Source organism: Eubalaena glacialis, chromosome 2 (genome assembly GCF_028564815.1).
Source record: "Eubalaena glacialis isolate mEubGla1 chromosome 2, mEubGla1.1.hap2.+ XY, whole genome shotgun sequence".
NCBI classification, from domain to species: Eukaryota; Metazoa; Chordata; class Mammalia; order Artiodactyla; family Balaenidae; genus Eubalaena; species Eubalaena glacialis.
In genome coordinates this window covers 76,145,281-76,164,062 of record NC_083717.1, presented here as the reverse complement: position 1 = coordinate 76,164,062, position 18,782 = coordinate 76,145,281, and the positions used below count along the sequence as shown (strand labels likewise).

The following is an 18,782-nucleotide window of genomic DNA, read 5'->3' as shown; positions in this document are numbered from 1 at the left end:
CCTGGGTACCTGGGTAGACGGTAGAGTTGGCCAAGATTTGGAACAATGGGGCTGGAGCAGGAACAGGGAGAAGGAGATGTGTCCCAGCTGGGTCAGCGGAGGGGTCATCAGCCTCTGTCTTTTCCCAACTGTACTTCCTGTGACTATGCTTCTGCCCTGCTGCCAACTTCTCCCAGTGATATCAGCACATCTTTTTGGTTGTTGCTTTTTTTGGGGGTTGGATATTCTTGTTTTTAAGAAACTTCCAGGCGTTTGCATGCTCCCTGGAAAAATCCCATAGTCTTTGGACAGCAACTGTAGTAAGATATTAATAAGACAAAAGGCTCAGTAACTGGGAAGGGGTGTGCTGTTTAACTGAATTTTTCTGATGTCCTTCAGGTAAATTAGAAACCTTTTTAACATACTCAGGTGAAATATTCGTAAAAAGAAGTCTACTTTCCTTTGAAGGCAGATGGTTGACTATTACCATTAAGAAAGATTATTTAGAACTTGGAAATAAGAAAAAGAGGGGGGCAGCATATCTTTGCACAAAGGTATTCTTTTTTTTTTTTTTTAAAGATTTATTTTATTGATTGATTGTTTGCTATGTTGGGTCTTCGTTTCTGTGCTAGGGCTTTCTCTAGTTGCGGCAAGTGGGGGCCACTCTTCATCGCAGTGCGCGGGACTCTCACTATCGTGGCCTCTCTTGTTGCGGAGCACAGGCTCCAGACGCGCAGGCTCAGTAGTTGTGGCTCACGGGCCTAGTTGCTCCGCGGCATGTGGGATCTTCCCAGACCAGGGCGCGAACCCATGTCCTCTGCATTGGCAGGCAGATTCCCAACCACTGCGCCACCAGGGAAGCCCAAGGTATTCTTTTTTTTTGGCCGTGCTGCACGGCATGCAGGATCTTAGTTCCCTGACCAGGGATCGAACCCGTGGCCCGTGCGGTGGAAGCACAGAGTCCTAACCACTGGCCTGCCAGGGAAGTCCCACACAAGGGCATTCTTTAACAAGCTCACCCGCGGGTTCGTTAATTATCTGGGGCAGTACTTCTCACCTTCACACTACTGACCTTTTGGGCAGGATACTTCTTTGTGTGGGGCTTGTCCTGTGTGCTGTGGGATGTTCAGCAGCAGCACTGGCCTCTACTTACTAGATGCCATCCCTCTCCCCACTCCCTACTCCTCGCTGAGTTGTGGCCAAAAGTGTCTCCAGATAATGCCAAATGACCCCTGGGAGGCAAAATTGCCCCTGTTTGAGAACCACAGATTTAGAAGAATGAACATTTGTTATTTGCTATTGAACATTTGCTATTTGCTGTTAAGGGCTCAGACTCAGTCAAGTTACTTCTCAATTTGCAGATCTTATTCTATTGAGAAGGAAATAATTTTTCCCCAGTAGAAGGGAGATTCCAAACGTTATGGTTTTGTATTATCTTGTAGGGCGTTAACCAGTAGTACATCTACACTAGAAACTTGACTCTAACCTTCCTTTATAAGTGCGTACAAATAGCCAGTTTCTCAAAATGCTCTTGGAACCAGATTTACTATCTTATTGCGTCCATTAAGTAGTGAGCTGAGCATTTGATGCACGTTCAATGCATATTTGGGGAGAGTGGTTTTTTAACTTTAGGGAAAATTATGCTTTAGCATGGTTAATTTTCCTGGCAGTCCTATGACCTGGGGTTGCCACTGTGAACTTTGGGTCAGAAGGCTCCTAGCTTTCAGATTTGGTTCCCAAGCCTTCTCAAATCTCTCTCTCTGGTGCTTTTACATTCTTCCTGTCCCTCACAGCCCTCTCCTCTTGCTATCCACATTGCCACCCACCTGGTTGGACCCTCATCATATCCACTTGACCACTGTAATATCTGCTCCACAGGCTTCCTCACTGCCAGTCTTTTGCTCTTTTCTTCCATCCCTGGTAAGATCCACCTCCAAATAAGGATTTTTGAACTGTGGCTCTGACATGATGTTTGTAGGACAAAGACACCAGGCAGCAGGAACACAGAATTTCTTTTTTTTAATTTTATTGAAGTATACTTGATTTACAATATTGTGTCAATTTCTGGTATACAGCAAAGTGACTCCGTTATACATATATATTCTTTTTCATATTCCTTTCCATTATGGTTTGTCATAGGATGTTGAATATAGTTCCCTGTGCTATGCAGTGGACCTTGTTTATCCATCCTATATACAATAGTTTGCATCTGCTAATCCCAAACTCCCAATCCTTCCCTCCCCCGCCCCCTTCCCCTTCCCCCTCCCCCTTGGCAACCACAGTCTGTTCTTTATGTCTGTGAGTCTGTTTTTGTTTCACAGATATGTTGATTTGTATTGTATTTTAGATTCCACATATATGTGATGTCATATGGTATTTGTCTTTCTCTTTCTGACTGATTTCACTTAGTATGATCATCTCCAAGTCCATCCATGTTGCTGCAAATAGGCTTATTTCATTCTTTTTGACTGCTGAGTAATATTCCATTGTGTATATGTACTACATCTTCTTTATCAATTCACCTGTCCGTGGACGTTTAGGTTGTGTTTCCAGGTCTTGGATATTGTAGATAGTGCTGCTATGAAAAAGCTGGTCTTTCAGATTCAGGGTTAGGGGTTAGGGTTAAGGTTCCCACACAGTGAGGAAACAGAGACCCAGTTAAAGTCACACAGGGAGGGAGGGGAATCATTTTGAAGAGGTTAGTAATCAGGTTGAATGTGCTGGGACAGTCGCTGGAAACTGGCTTTGTGCATAAATCCCAGCTATTACCTGTTCCCCCGTCACTTCCATTGCAAAATACAGGGCAGAAAATATTTCCATTAATGGACATGGAGAAGGGAGTGCCAATTAATCCAAGCTTTTCTGGCTTCAATCAGCACCTCCCAGAGCTGTCCTGACCTGTTTCCTTTGGCTTTAGTATCTTGCCCACTTTTACCCCAGAAAGGGCTGGCTTCCTTCTTCTGCCAGTGATTGGATCATGTGGCTGGTTTTTCCTGATACTCCCATAATTAATTCTGTGGGTTTTTTTCCCCACTGTCTGTTTCTGCTTTCTTCTAGCCCTCTGGCCTCCCAGTGCTACTTCTCTCTTCCTTCACGAATACTACCTTCTAATCTCTCCTTTTTGTGGTTCTCCCACAGGGAACCAGTAAGTGAGTTAGTCCCTTAAATTTTTCCCCTACAACTATAATTGAGTCAGCTTTGTGTTAGATGCTGTTTATCTTTGCACGATTGCCTAGATCACAGTACATATCATATCCACTTTCTTGCAACTGAGGTCATGATTAGAGCCCACAAGAATATCTTATCTAAATAACACCTGAGTTATCTGGGATCTGCCACTCAGGATGTAGCCAAGATTAGATGGTCCCTAATAGAGGTAATAAAGTCCCATGTGTAATACCAACTAAGATTTAGTTTGTTTGCTTTCTCTTTCTTTAGCCTGGTTCTGATTTCCCCTCCCAAATCGCCAGCATTGTGTGGTTTTTCAAAATCACTGACTGGTGTTGACATAATCAAAGTTGAATGCATTTTTGGAACTTAGTGACACCTCCCCTTCAAGCCAGCACTGTGTCCTTAAGTCCCCATGCCCGCTCCTCCCTCCATTCATTGGTGTTTGGCTTTTTCCTGAAGTGCCAAGCCAAAAGGTTCATAGCTTTTTTTCAAAGCATAGCTGTTTGGTCCTAGCATAATCATTACCTTGACTATTTCATTCCATACATCAAAATATATTCCAGATGGATCCAAAGTTTAAATGTAAAAAATCGCAGAACATTTTTTAAAAGAAAGTGTGAGTGAATATTTGTATGACCCTGGAGTGGAATTGGGCTTTCTAAGGATTATATGAATTTCAGAAGCCAAAGGGAAAAGATAGATAAATTTAACTACATAAAATAACCACAAACTTCTACGTATCAAATGTTGCACCTTGGAAAGAACCCCATAAAACATAGTCAAACAACACACTGGGATGAAATACCTCCAAAACCAGAACAAAGGATAATTAACTGATAAATTCAAAGAGCTCTCACAACTGAATAAGAAAAACTAACAATCCAATAGAAAAATGGGTAGAAAAAATCAACAGGAAAGAAATTTAAAAAGAAATGTAGGGAATTCCCTGGTGGTCCAGTGGTTAGGACTTGACGCTTTCACTGCTGGGGCCTGGGTTCAATCCCTGGTTGGGGAACTAAGACCCTGCAAGCCACAAGGCATGGCCAAAAAAAAAAAAGAAATGCCAATGGCCAAAAACATGAAAAGAAGCCCAAGCTTACTAATAATCAAAGAAAAGTAGATGAAAATCATAGTAGACTATCATTTGTCATCTACTGATTGTGGAAAAGACAAAAAATGAAAGATAATACCAGGTGATGATGAGGGGAAACAGGTACTTTTATGGTTAAAGTGGGTAAAACCTTTTGGGTAGTGCCAATTAAACAATTTTTAATCTGCGTAACCTTTGACCTAGAAATTATTCTTCTAATAAATTATTAGAAGTTATTTTTATAGAATAAATTATTCTATAAAAATAACAAATGTACAAAACTATAATTTTTTTTTAAAGTTAATTAATTTATTTATTTTTATATTTATTTTTGGCTGTGTTGGGTCTTCGTTTCTGTGCGAGGGCTTTCTCTAGTTGCGGCAAGCGGGGGCCACTCTTCATCGCGGTGCGCGGGCCTCTCACTATCGCGGCCTCTCTTGTTGCGGAGCACAGGCTCCAGACGCGCAGGCTCAGTAGTTGTGGCTCACGGGCCTAGTTGCTCCGTGGCATGTGGGATCTTCCCAGACCAGGGCTTGAACCCGTGTCCCCTGCATTGGCAGGCAGATTCTCAACCACTGCGCCACCAGGGAAGCCCCAAAACTATAATTTTTAATGCAGCAATTTTTATAATTGAAAATGTGTTGGAAATAACTTCATTTACATAGATAAAAATACGGACATTGAATGACTTTCAATGTGTATTGTAAAGAGAAAAAGCAAGATTCAAAAGGGCAGGTAAAACAGAATCCATTTTTTTGCATCATCATTGGAATAATATATTTTGACTGCTGTTGATATGCATTCTTCTAGAAGATTCCTACAAAGATACCATGACTCAATAATTAGGTTGCTGGATTAATAGCTCTTAATAGGTTCAGTGATCCTCCATCCCTTCAGAGAGGGTCAGGATTCAGCCACTCAGTTACCTGCTCACTCACTAATTGCACAAACATTCGTTGTGCACCTGAGGCAGTGAGTGAGGTTAAGTAAACTGACTCTGAAATGCGATTGCCTAAGTGTGAACCCATCACATGGCGCTCTTCTCGGGCAGGTTATTTTCTTCCCTTACACATGATCCACTCTACCTTCCATCGTGGGTGGAGAAACTGAGGCCCAGTGAAGGTACAGTCTGCATCCTAGGTGGCTTCCCAGTTAGGGAGAGGCCAAGGCTGAGCTAGAACTGTCCCAGGAGAGGCAGCCTGGCTAGGAATTGTATTCCTAGTGTGGGCAGCTGGCGTGCAGAGGGGATAAGGGGGTGGGAGCCGGGCCAGACATCAGGGTACAAATTCTGGCCCTGCCACCTACTAGTTGTGTAGTCTTGGGTAAGTTACTCAGTGTCTCTGTGCCTTACAGGATTTGTTGCGAGAATTAAATGTAAAGTGCTTAAGACGGTGCCCGGCACACAATATGTCTCAGTCTATGCTGATGATTATTATTTGCAAGGTACTAGGGATTAAAAGGTGGACCAGAAAGCACAGTCTTTGTCACTGAAGGAATTTATGACACAGTGGAGAATAGAGTGTGGGAAATACTATGATGAGGTAATGTTTCAGGATGTTAAGAGAGCAAGGAAGGGGGGCCTCCAACCCAGGCTTGGAGGGTCAGGGGAGGCTGCCCAGGGGAAGCCACAGCCAAGCTGAGACCTAGAGGAGGCAGAGGTGGTCATTCCCTCTGGGTGGACAGAACAGCTGGGGTCAAAGTCCAGAGCTGAGATTGAGCCTTGTTACTTCCAGGAACTGAAAGCAAAGCAGGAGAAATCCCTGAGCCACAGGTATCATGATTTTGAGGATAAGGCGACTAAGGTGGACCTTCAGCCTGGCTGTTTCCTCTACCCCTACTATTTGCCTGACTGATCTCTTTACCCATCAAGTATTAGCCTAAATGCCACCTCCTCCAGGATGTCTTCCAGGGATCCCACTTTCCCACAGACCTTTATGTCTACTTGGTACGAGTACCCTTGGTACTTTCCAAACTTTATTGTCCCTGCTTGTTGATTCCTCTTCCTACCAAACTAGGAGCTCCTCCATGGCGATATTTGCATGGCACTTGTTTACCAATGCATACCTGTTAGTATGGATGAGATAACAGAGGCCAGGAGAGGGTCCAGGAGCTTCCCAAGGATAAAGGGAGATAGAATTTTCACTCGAGTTCTTGAATTCCACAACCGTTACACCATGGACTCACGTTCACTACCAACTACGGGAAGCAGGTACATACCCAGGCTGGATGTGGGCTGCAGCCGAGCTTTGCTGGTCAGGGCAGAGACAAAGCTTGTTACACAATATTTTGTAATAACCTATAAGGGAAAAGAGTCTGAAAGGAATATACATATATGTACACATACATGCATCTATATATAAAACCGAATCACTGTGCTGTACACCTGAAATTAACATGACATTGTAAACCAACTATACTTCAATTTTTAAAAAAAAGTAAAAAGAAAAAAAGACAAAGCCCATCTCTGATGAGCTGGAACTACAGTATTTGAGGACTTGAGAGGTACTGAGGACCAAGTTCAGTCTGTTTGGCCTCTCAGTTGCTCAGGAATCCACTCTGCCTTCCTGACTGGTAGGTGTGGGTTGGAGAGAAGTCATAGATGCCACTGGTTCCTACAGGCCTGCACTCCCCCTCCTCACCTTTCCATCTGCTCCCCACCCAAGAAGGTAGACTCTCTCTGCCTGGGGCCCAGCATGTTGTCTCAATGGTCTATGCCTGAAAGATGGCAATGACCATAACCACACACGTGAAACCTTCTAGGGGTCCGGAGTGTACACAGTTGATAGGACCTTATGGGCTAGGACAGCCTAGAGAGGGCCCTACCCTAGAAATACTTTCTTCATGTGCTATCCAAAAGGATGGCATGAAGAGCCGGTAGTTTCCTTATTTCTATTTTGTTTTTTAAGACCAAGAAAATAGAACTAAGATGTACTGTGTGTTGTTTTGTCATTTAATACATTTTTATATTTTCATATTAGTTGGCATGGTGGTCATTTTCCTTTAAAAGATCATATGAGTAAGTGAAGTGGCATTTTGTGAGTGTTAGGTGGTGCAAGTATTTCAATTATCTTGTTTAAGTTGCTCTCATTATAAAAACTTCCAATTTTACATTCATTAAAAAGGTACTTCTATTAGTATCCAGTTAGACATAAATACATGCACACACATACATATACACATGCACACGATCCTACCTTCCCCCCCAAAATAAAGACTAGATCTGTTCACATAGACCTGCAAAGAGGTAAAATCATGGTTGACTTCTGCAATCAAAGACAGCATGATTTTTTTTTATTGAAGAATAGTTGATTTACAATGTTACGTTAGTTTCTGGTATACAGCAGTGATTCAGTATATATATATATGTGATATATCACATATATATGTAACATGATTCATATATATATGTATATATATTTTTTTATATATTCTCTTTCATTTTTTAGATTATGGTTTATTATAGGATACAGAATATAGTTCCCTTTGCTATACAGTAGGACCTTGTTGTTTATCTATTTTATATATAGTTGTTTGTATCTGCTAATCCCAAACTCCTAATTTATCTCTCCCCCACCCCGTTTGCCCTTTGGTAACCATAAGTTTGTTTTCTATGTCTGTGAGTCTGTTTCTGTTTTGTAAATAAGTTCACTTGTACCGTATTGTAGATTCCACATATAAGTGATATCATATGGTATTTGTCTTTCTCTTTCTGACTGACTTCACTTAGTATGATAATCTCTAGGTCCATCCATGTTGCTGCGAATGACATTATTTCAGCCTTTCTTTATGGCTGAGTAGTATTCCATTGTATAAATATATACCACATCTTTTTTTTTTTTTTTTTTTTTTAAACACTTTTTTTTTTTTTTAATTTTTATTTATTTTATTTATTTATGGCTGTGTTGGGTCTTCGTTTCTGTGCGAGGGCTTTCTCTAGTTGTGGCAAGCGGGGGCCACTCTTCATCGCGGTGCGCGGGCCTCTCACTATCGCGGCCTCTCTTGTTGGAGCACAGGCTCCAGACGCGCAGGCTCAGTAATTGCGGCTCACGGGCCCAGTTGCTCCGCGGCATGTGGGATCTTCCCAGACCAGGGCACGAACCCGTGTCTCCTGCATTGGCAGGCAGATTCTCAACCACTGCGCCACCAGGGAAGCCCTACCACATCTTTTTTATCCATTCCTCTGTCAATGGACATTTAGGTTGCTTCCATGTCTTGGCTATTGTAAATAGTGGAAGGCATTATTTTGTTTTGCTTCCTAAGATGATTCTAAAATAGCTTTTTTTTAAAATTAAAAAATATATAATACCTGTGCATTCTAGATAAATTAGAAAACTGATGAGACAAAAAAAAGGAAATGGAAAACCAGTAGCAATCACACAACCCAGAATAACGTGGTTAATATTTTAGTGCATTCCTTTCCAGACTTTTTCCTGAAATGTGTTTTTAAATAAGACACAAACAATGGCGGTGGTGGTATGGGGATGGGAGAAGTGGTGGTAGAGAGAATGGGAATTAGAGCTCCTGTTCTGTACTCTGCAGGCTTCAGACTAACTTGTTTTTACTTCCCTGAAACCTATGCCTTTTTCATACCTATGTTTCTAAATGTCCCTGAATTAGGAAACAGCTTCTGTATGGGTTAAGAATTTGTGACTCATGTAAGAGACCTGAAAAAGTAGTGGCTGTATAAGGCAGAAATTTGTTTCTTTCTCATATAAATGAAACCCAGAAGTAGGCAGTCTAGAACTGGTGAAGTGGCTCTATGGTATGACTATCTTTCAGCTCATGACTTCCTTTCTCCTTGTTGCCTCCAGGTCCTAGATAGCTGCTGGAGCTCCAACCATTACATATGCCTCTCCCTTTTAAGTAGCTTTCCCAGAAGTCCCCTTTTATACTTTCAATTGTAATTTTATTTATGATTTCTTCATAGTCAAATCTATTTCTTTTTTGTTTATAATTTTAGGTTTTGGTGTAATAGTAAAAATATCTTCCCAACCTAGGTATCATTAAAGTATTCTGTGTATTTTCTGGAATTTTAGAACTGTTTTTTCTTTTTAGTTTTAATCTGAAATATATTTATGTTTATAGCGTGGGGTAGAGATCTAACATTCTTTTTCCAAATGGCTGCCGTAAAGGGACATTTTCTTTAACCCACAATATCTGTTCCTCTTGTAGCCGTTAGCCAAGATCCTTCCCTAGACAGTGCAAGAGGCACCCAGACAAATTCTTAATCTTTTTTTTTTCTAGATTTCATTCAGACCTACACTAATTTGTTCGCACTTGTATTGCTAACCATTCCCTTTTTAGTTTTAACCTCTGGACCTCCATTGTATCCAACACGTATCTTTTTTTGCACTCATACATGGCATTACAATCCATTTTCAAACATTTCTCCCACACAGGACTGTCAGCACCTTGAGAGTAGGGACTGTCTTAATCCACTTGGTATCTCTAACGTTGAAATTTTAGCAGCTTCCTCAATCAGTGGTAAATGGACTGAACGAATGAAAGAGTGTCATGTTACATGCCATTTGTTACTAGTTCCCTTTAAAAGGTTACTTTCTAATACTCGGTAGGAGGTACCTTAATCTCCTAGTTAAATCTCATTTTGGGGAGGTTACTTCTGAGCAAGTTTCCTAAACAGAATTAATCCCATTAATGCTGTTTGGATTTCAATTGGTTTCAACTCTGTGGCATTGTATTTTTGTGGACAATTGGAGGGCACCTCCATACATCAATTCCAGTAACTATTAGTAAGCCAGGGTTTCAAGACTCCAGTACTTAGAGGACCTCTCAGGGACCCCGGGGAAGCTGTTCATTCAGGAAACATTCCTGGTGCATCTGTCACTTGGAAGTTCTCATGCTAGCTGCTCTAAGGAGGCAGAGCTGAGTTAGAAATGGTCTCTGCCCTTGGGATCAGGACACCACAATGAGGATGAGTGAGTTTTGATGAGTTCATGGGGCGGGGGTGGCATAGAAAAAGCCTAGCCGTGGCTGCCCCCTCGGTCTGCGGTGCTGAGAAGCAGGAACCCTGGCCTTGGTAGAAATCAGAGCATCACCCAAAGGTGGGGCATGGGGAGTAAGGAAAGGTGGCTTCCTTTATAATTTAGCAAATGATTCGCCTTGGAAACGCGAGGAGCAGGGAGGAACAAGTTGGATTATTTCACCCAAGGAGATTGTTTTCTTCTCTACTCTCAAGAATTTTCCTCTGCATTCAGCGAATAAGTAGTTACTGAGTTCTGTGGGCTGTTTTTTTTTTTTTTTTCCTTTTCTTTCTTGAATCTCTTTTTGCCTTCACTCTAGGTGGAGTGTGTCCAGGGGGAGGGAGAGCTTTGGGTGCGTAGAGGGAGTGGAGCTCTGGGTGGGACTGGAGAGTGCCCCCAGCCAGTCAGCCAGCCAGCAAATCTCAGCTGACCCTGAGCTGTGTCCTACATCCCTGACTGGAGACAAAGATGATCATACTGAGTCTTTGAACCACTTCTCTGTGGCTAGAGATCATGGCCCATCTTCTCCAAGAGCCTACTGATACAGAACATTGAATAAGGTTAGGGCTCAAAGTACCCGCACCCCATCTTCTTCAGTACCTTTTGTCTCTTTCAGACTCCAGCTCCACCCATCTGGTAACACATTAACTTGGCTTGCTTATCTCTTCCGATTTCCTGCCTCTCTGAGTCACGGCCTCTTCTCCTTAGCCAGTCAGTGGGGCTCCCCTGGCTCTCTGTGACCACATGCAACCTTTATCTTCTGTGCAGCCTTAGAATTCTGCCAACACCTACTGTGCTGGGTGCTGAGAGAGAACGAATATGATTTCCAGGAGCTTGTAGTCTAATGAGAGGACAAAACTGACACATACTAGAGATAAACACCACCATGATGAAATAAGTAAAAGGGTGCATTTGCCAGTTTGTAAACTCAGCTTAAAATGGTTGGATCCCTGCTGCCTGGGCCTTCCTCTGACCCTCTTGTTGGGACTGCAGGGTGCCCTGTACCTCCATCGAAGTTAACACCAAACTCCACTGGATTCTTCCAGATCCACCCTGATGAGCCTGGCTTAGTCTCCCCATTATTGGAACGCTTAGACCATTTCACAGACATACAGGGATTTACAGTTCAAAATAGCAGAAGGAGGCAAAACTATCTGCCCAATAATCAGACTAAACTCATGATTAGGAGAAAAGGATTGAGGGGTCTGAGCGGGAAAAGTCTGCTATTTCAGAAACGACACCATAGCAGTAGTCGTTGTGGGAACTCAGGACTGTGTCAGGCTTATACTTATTATCGGGTTTAATGTTGCTTTTATTCTCAGTACTTGAGGGAGCTGAGCGCCCTCATCATCTTCAGTGCTTGGGACTTGTGAGTATCTTCATGTAATCCTGGACCCTTGGACACATTTGCCCCCAGGCTCACCTGGCTCTGTTGGGCCTCAGCAGGGCTAAAAGAAATGAAGGGATTCATTCCTTAGGTCTGGGCTCCTAGACCTTGAAACTTGCCTGGTCCCCAGGCACTCTGGGTCTGGGCTCTTCCTCCCTCTTACCAGTGCCCCACCTTCTCTTTAAGGCCAGCATGGAGTTAAGGTGTGGAAGCTGCTGCTTTGTGATCTCTGCGGGTTGCCTGGCTCCTGATCTTCCTGTGCCTCTCTCCAGCTATTCTGTTTCCTCTCTTGCACTTCCCTGGGGTCAGCTGCAGCTCACCTCTCCCCTCTGCAGTGCTAACACTGACCACTTAAACTGAGCCTCTTTCCAGAGCACAGAGAAGGGGACAATTCCAGGTCTCTTCCCTGATCTACCCACATCACCAGCATCAATACTTTTCCTTGATCCAGAGTTAAAGAACACTGTACCCTCCTTGAGCTATTCTGTGAGCAAAATAGGCCTCTGTGGGCTGGTACTGGAGACTACTTAACAGTAACCTTCACCCAGGCAGGGCTTACATATGCCAGGTTTTAAGTCAAGTCTCCCATATGTGTTATCTTGTTTAATCTTCACAGCAATCCTATAAAATAGCTATTAGTATTAGCCCCAGTTATACCAAGGAAATCACTGAAGCACAGAGGGATTACAGAATTTGCCTATGGTCACACAGCTAGAAAGTAGCAGGGCCAGGATTCAGACCTAGCTCTCTCCTGCCAAAGCCCAGGTGTGCCCATAACTACTAGCCCCTTGGTGTTACTCATACGTAGATTATCTTAACAAAATATATCCACAATTTGTTAATGTTACATTAGCATATATTTAGCAAATAAAAGTGGATACCTGTTTTGGTTACCTTAAAAATCAAATATTTAAAGTATTTTATCTCTATTGAGAGATTCTTTGTTTTTTTTTATGGGAAAGAAGGTGGGACTATGAGGTGGCCATCAAAGAGAAGTAAGATATAAACAAATTGGAAAGATTTTGCTAGATTCCGATACTGGAGCAAGTGTTTATCCTTTAATCGTTTTTGCCTCGGAGTGATCAAAGCTGACAGAAGACAGGGCCGATAGAGCGGGGCCAATAAAAGAGCGGGCGCACATGACTCCATGTGGCTCCGTGCCATTGGTCTGTCTTCATCTACAGTCAGAAACAGGCAGAGGAGGTCCAAAAAAAGCAAAGACCTAAATTCCCTGTGCTTTATTGGGGGCTGCATAAACAATTCTTGCAGGAGGAAGGCAACACTAACTCATCTTCGTTATTAAGCTGTTGTCTTTGGATGAAGCCCGCCCTCCTGGACTCAGCTTTGTGATGCTGGATGAGGGAAGTCTGCAAATCACGTTTGTGCTTTGCCAGCTGCCCCCTATTAGGCTCTGCCAATAGGGGACGTTGGAGGAAGACAGACTGGAGGCGGGACTTCCTGTTGGCTTCGAACGTATTTCCTGCTTCTGTGAGCGTCACCATGTCAACACCCTATTCCTTCGCAGTGGTGGTTCCTTTATGCAGCTGCACTGAATCTAGTTTACAGTAACGGAGCACAGAGACACCAGGCTCCTCAGGAGAGGTCTGGATCTCAGCCTAGGAGGCCCTCGTCTGAGCTCAGAGACCCCAGCACCAATCAGAGGTCTGAGTTTCCGCTTGTTGGCATCCCTCTTACCAAATTCTCAATAATCCCCCAATATTTTCCTCCTTCCTCCAGCCTAGGGGTGGTAGCTACTTCCAGCAATGGTTACTTCCTTAATAATTTAGCATCATCTACCCCTCCCCCTGCTTTCCGTTATCTACTTAACTTGATACCTGGTTAAGTTCTTTATGTGAAATTATTAAATTTGTTATTTCAAATATTTGGCCAGGAATGCTGCATATTTGGAGGGGTGCTGTGGGGGTGATGGGGAGAGGCAAACAGTGGCAAACAATGTCAGCAGTTTTGAAGAAGTCACTTTTCACACTGTATTGCCAAAACCACCCACGGGGCTCTCACTGAAGTCCAACCACCCTTAGTGTTAGCCTTGTTCAGACTGCCAGGAACCCTAGACTCACAGACATTAGTGACGGAGATCTACAATCTGGAGCCCCGAGGATATTTCTCCAACCTACAAATTATTAATAGTCATGGAAGGACAGGCAAATGATTTTTTTTTGAGCAGTTGCCATGGAAGAGCAAACTCTGGTTTTCACTGACTTTTCCTTTAAAGTAAAACAACAAAAGAAATAATCCTTGAAGGTCATTTTTATTGCTTCACTCTTCAGTGAAATTCAGGGAGTATTCAGGGAACATAAGAGAAGTGATATTTGAACTCCAGGCCAAAAGAAGATAGGGGCATACCTGTGTGTTTCTACGGTTCCTTGTTAAGGGGGAAAAAAGCTTTCAAGTTCTTGTCTGAGTATTTTTTTTTTTTTTTTTTTTTTTTTTTAGCCACAAGCCAATCTTATTTAAATCAGGACAGAAATATTACATCAGCTATTCATGATCTGAATTCTAGTATATGAGATCAATTTAAATATGGTACACATAACAAGTCATGAGACATTTGTTTCATAATAAATAAGGCAGTGGCCAACTATTACTCATTAGTAGCTTTTTTGAGATAAGCTATCAAGTCTGCCCTTTCTCCCTTCTTCTTAATGCCAGCAAAGATCACTTTTGTTCCAGGGATGTACTTCTTGGGATTCTCCAAATACTCCATCAGCGTCTCCTCTCCCCAGGTGATGCCTTTGTTCTTGTTGGCATCTGTGTAAGAGAATCCGACAGCCTGACCTGTCTTTCGCCCAAACAGACCATGGAGATTTGGCCCAGTCTTGTGCTTGCCTCCTTTTTCCACAGTATGGCACTGGGCACACTTCTGAACAAAAATCTTCTTGCCCTTCTCAACATCACACATTTTTAAATCGTTCTTTCTCCGTGTACGACTAAGCCGTTCCCGCTCGCAAGCCGAACGTCCCGCTCTCTAATCTTGTCTGAGTATTGACAAGTTTTTATGAACGGTTTTGTGGCAGGAGAGCATGAGTACAAACTGGGCTGTTCTGGATCAAATAGCTGCTTGCCTTCTCAGACATTGCCAGCATTTTTTTCCTGCTTGCTCACCTTCCCGGATGACTTGTTCTTGAGAGTATGCTCCTGAATGATATATCTGAGCTGGCTCTCTTATCTGAGAGCAGGAAGCCAGAAGGTGAGTGACAGAGCCACCTGCTGCTCTTTACTTTGCAGAGATTAAGGAGCCTGACACAGTCTCTTGGACGTCCTATGAATGTTAGAAAATATATTTTGGAGAGGCTGAAAGAAGAAGAGACATGGTGTTCACATTTGCTTCCATGGAACCCAACCGATCTTCCCTTGGGAAAAAGATCTTCCCTAAATAGGAAAGAAGCTATTAAAGGTGAGAGTTTGCTTTACTTTTCATTTTTTCTTCCTCTTAGATTCCCATAAGTTATTACTAAAGAGGATACAGTCTTATGCTTTGAACAAGATTGCGATAAGGGAAAAGAATTATTGCTGGAAGGATATGTCACATTTTGTTCCTCTTTTTCTCCTTTTGGGGATTTTTTTTCCCCCTATACTATCTGGTTTTCTTTGTTGGTACTAAGTACCCTTAGTGATTCAGATATACATACTTTTTCATATTCTTTTCCATTATGGTTTATCACAGGATATTGAATATAGTTCCCTGTGCTATATAGTAGGACTTTGTTGTTTATCTGCTTTTTACATAGTAGTTTCTAAGTACCCTGTATTGTATTTAAAAGGTAGCTGTGGTTTGGAGGAACAAGTATTAGGCTTACAGACACACATGCCACAAAAAAAAAAAAAAAAAAAAAAAAAAATTGGGGGGAAGAGGGAGTATGGAAGAGTCCCAGATTTGCTTCTTATAATGTATTTGGCAAGTTATTTAGCTTCCGTTTTCCTCTCTATAAAAGAGGCCTAATATTACTATGTTTCAGGCATGTTGTGAAGATTCAATGGGAAAATATAAAGAAATTTCTGGCTCAAAGAAAGTTCTCATTAAATATTGCATATGCATAGCTTTGTGTGTCTCTGTGTGGATATATTTTAAATTTGGATAGACTGAGAGTTATCTATATGAATGATTACAATGTATTTTTGGAATTACATCCAATTTTTTGTACTTGTTTAAGAACATTTTCTTTAAAGCGTGGCTAGATGCCACATCTAACCAATGAATTATATGTGGTGAAAGCATCCTAAAATATGAACTGTCAAATAAGAGCAAGAAGTGTACTTTATCTTTTAAAAGGACATTTCTAGAACTGAAGCTGAGAGTTTGAATTTCATGGATTTTCTCTCTAGACCGATCAGAAATTCTATCCCCCAGTTAAGAGCTATGTTAGAAACAGGGTGGTAAGGTTTGGGGGGAAGAAGGAAAAATGAAGGGTGGGGAGTTTCTCTTATTAATTACACCTCTACAGCTCTGCTTCCCTTTCTGTCTCCTGAGGTGGAGGTGGAGCCAGATCCTGATCCCAACCCCAGCACGATCAGCTGGTTTGTAGTGTCAGGTTATAGACCTCCATCAGTGAGCTGGGTGTGTGAAGTTCCTAGGCAGGACTTGACTGAGGATGTTTGTCTAGAGAAGAAACCTATTTTTGCCATCACTTCGGAGTTGAACTTGATGTTCCTTGAGCATGTTCCAGGTTAGTTTGTAACTGAAGGCATTTTGTTCTGTCCAAGGATTTCATCCTCCTCCTCCTTCCCTGTGCCCAAACTCTACCGGTCTCCCATTCCATGAAGATGAGTAGGTGGAGGAAGAAACTCTGCGGGGGGCATCACCTGTGGGCCCTGGGCTGCTATATGCTGCTGGCCATTGTTGCTCTGAGACTTTCTCTCAGGTTAAAATGTGACATAGATTCCCTGGATCTGGAATCCAGGGACTTTCGAAGCCAGCGCTGTAGGGACATCTTGTACAAGTCCCTGAAGCTGCCAGCCAAGAGATCCATCAACTGTTCTGGGATCACCCGAGGGGACCAGGAAGCAGTGGTCAAGGCTCTCCTGGACAATCTGGAGGTCAAGAAGAAGCGGGAGCCTTTCACAGACACCGATTACCTCAACATGACCAGAGACTGTGAGCAGTTTAAATCCCAGAGGAAGTTCATCCAGTTCCCACTGAGCAGAGAAGAGTTAGACTTCCCCATCGCGTACTCTGTGGTGGTCCATGAGAAGATTGAAAACTTCGAACGGCTGCTGCGAGCTGTGTATGCCCCTCAGAACATATACTGCGTCCATGTGGATGAGAAGTCCCCAGAAACTTTCAAAGAGGCAGTCAAGGCCATTATTTCCTGCTTCCCAAATGTCTTCATGGCCAGTAAGTTGGTCCGGGTGGTTTACGCCTCCTGGTCCAGGGTGCAGGCTGACCTGAACTGTATGGAAGACTTGCTCCAGAGCTCGGTGCCATGGAAATACTTACTGAATACGTGTGGGACAGATTTTCCTATAAAGACCAATGCTGAGATGGTCCTGGCCCTCAAGATGTTGAATGGGAAGAACAGTATGGAGTCCGAGATACCTACTGAGTACAAAAAGTCTCGCTGGAAATACCACTATGAGGTGACAGACACATTGCACCTAACCAGCAAGATGAAGGACCCTCCCCCTGATAACTTACCTGTATTCACAGGGAATGCCTATTTTGTGGCTTCTCGAGCCTTTGTCCAACATGTCTTAGAGAACCCCAAATCCCAACGACTGATCGAATGGGCAAAAGACACCTATAGCCCCGATGAACACCTCTGGGCCACCCTTCAGCGTGCACCGTGGATGCCTGGCTCTGTCCCCTACCACCCCAAGTTTCACATCTCAGACATGACCGCCATTGCCAGGCTGGTCAAATGGCAGCTCCATGAGGGAGACATCAGTATGGGGGCACCTTATGCACCTTGCTCTGGAATCCACCAGCGAGCTATCTGCATTTATGGGGCTGGGGACCTGCACTGGATTCTTCAGAATCATCACCTCTTGGCGAACAAGTTTGACCCAAAGGTGGATGATAATGTTCTGCAGTGCTTAGAAGAGTATTTACGTTATAAGGCCATCTATGGGACTGAACTCTGAGATACACCATGAGAGGATTGCAACCCGAGGGGCAGGAACATGTACAAACGTGCCTAGAACATGCTGGGACAGTGTGGGGTGGGAGACCAGGGCTCTGGAATCCATGGCATCCCCCTGGGTCAGGGGGCTGCTCTTGGCATGTGGTGAGTAGATCTGTTGCCTTACAAATTGCTGCCCTGGGTGAACACTGACTGTTCGCTCACCTCACTTCCAATAGCTCCTCCACTGACTTTCCCACCGAGTTGGGAATAAGAACCAGCTCTTTGGGTGAATAAGGGAGGGAAGTGTGGCAGGAGACACTGGATTTCAGTTGAATTCTTGGTATTGGCTTTTTCACTCTTTGGAGATGCCATTCCTAATAATTCTAGGCTTGGTAGTAGGGAGGGGACTTTGAGGGAAAAAAGGCCTTGTACTATTTTGTACTATTAACTTAAAAATAAATAGCTTCTGATTCAAATCCCTGACTCTATTTTTTGTCTAGTAAGCCAGAGATAAGATAAAACTCTGAGACGTTTTCTCATAACTATTGGTGACATTTAAAATCCCTGGTGGCTAGCAAGAGCATCCCCATTGTTCCGGAATGATCATGGCAAGCTGTATAAATGGCAGATGCAAAAGAATATAGAGGAACACAGCTGATTCTTTCATTATTGAAAGCCCTCCTCATTTTGTTAACATTGCCAGATTCATGACTTTTCTGTAAGGGAAAAGGCAGGGTGATTTAACCCATGTGACCATCCATATTCTTATGGGAAAATTACAGCACTAATTTTGCAAGCTTCACAACCAAAGCTTAATGTTCCATGAGAAAGATGGTAGTTGCTATTAGGTAAGGTCACCGTATAATTTATTGTCAAAACTGGAACACATTTTACTTGGGGGTGGGTGGGTGCTGTAGTATTAATAATTATGTTAGATAACAAGAATAAACTAGGTCTGGTTATTCTATCTTTATGCCTCTTGAGTCAAAACTCTTATTTAAGTATGTGAATGGAATGGTCACTGTTCATAGTTCTGTGGCTTATACATTTCCTTGTGGGGAGACAGGTGTGTGTGTGTGTGTGTGTGTGTGTGT

General features: G+C 42.9%; 2 protein-coding genes across 2 annotated transcripts; one reads left to right on the top strand and one right to left on the bottom strand.

The window, feature by feature from the left end:
• Positions 1-14,137: 14,137 nt before the first annotated feature.
• On the bottom strand, positions 14,138-14,594 carry LOC133085150 (cytochrome c-like). The gene has a single exon (XM_061182060.1). It carries the CDS (start codon positions 14,526-14,528, stop codon positions 14,211-14,213), a length of 318 nt encoding a protein of 105 aa, XP_061038043.1. The 5' UTR covers positions 14,529-14,594; the 3' UTR covers positions 14,138-14,210.
• A 1,790-nt stretch (positions 14,595-16,384) lies between these two features.
• Positions 16,385-17,736, top strand: GCNT3 (glucosaminyl (N-acetyl) transferase 3, mucin type). The gene has a single exon (XM_061182059.1). The coding sequence runs from the start codon at positions 16,385-16,387 to the stop codon at positions 17,705-17,707; it is 1,323 nt and encodes a 440-aa protein (XP_061038042.1). The 3' UTR covers positions 17,708-17,736.
• Positions 17,737-18,782: the final 1,046 nt, after the last annotated feature.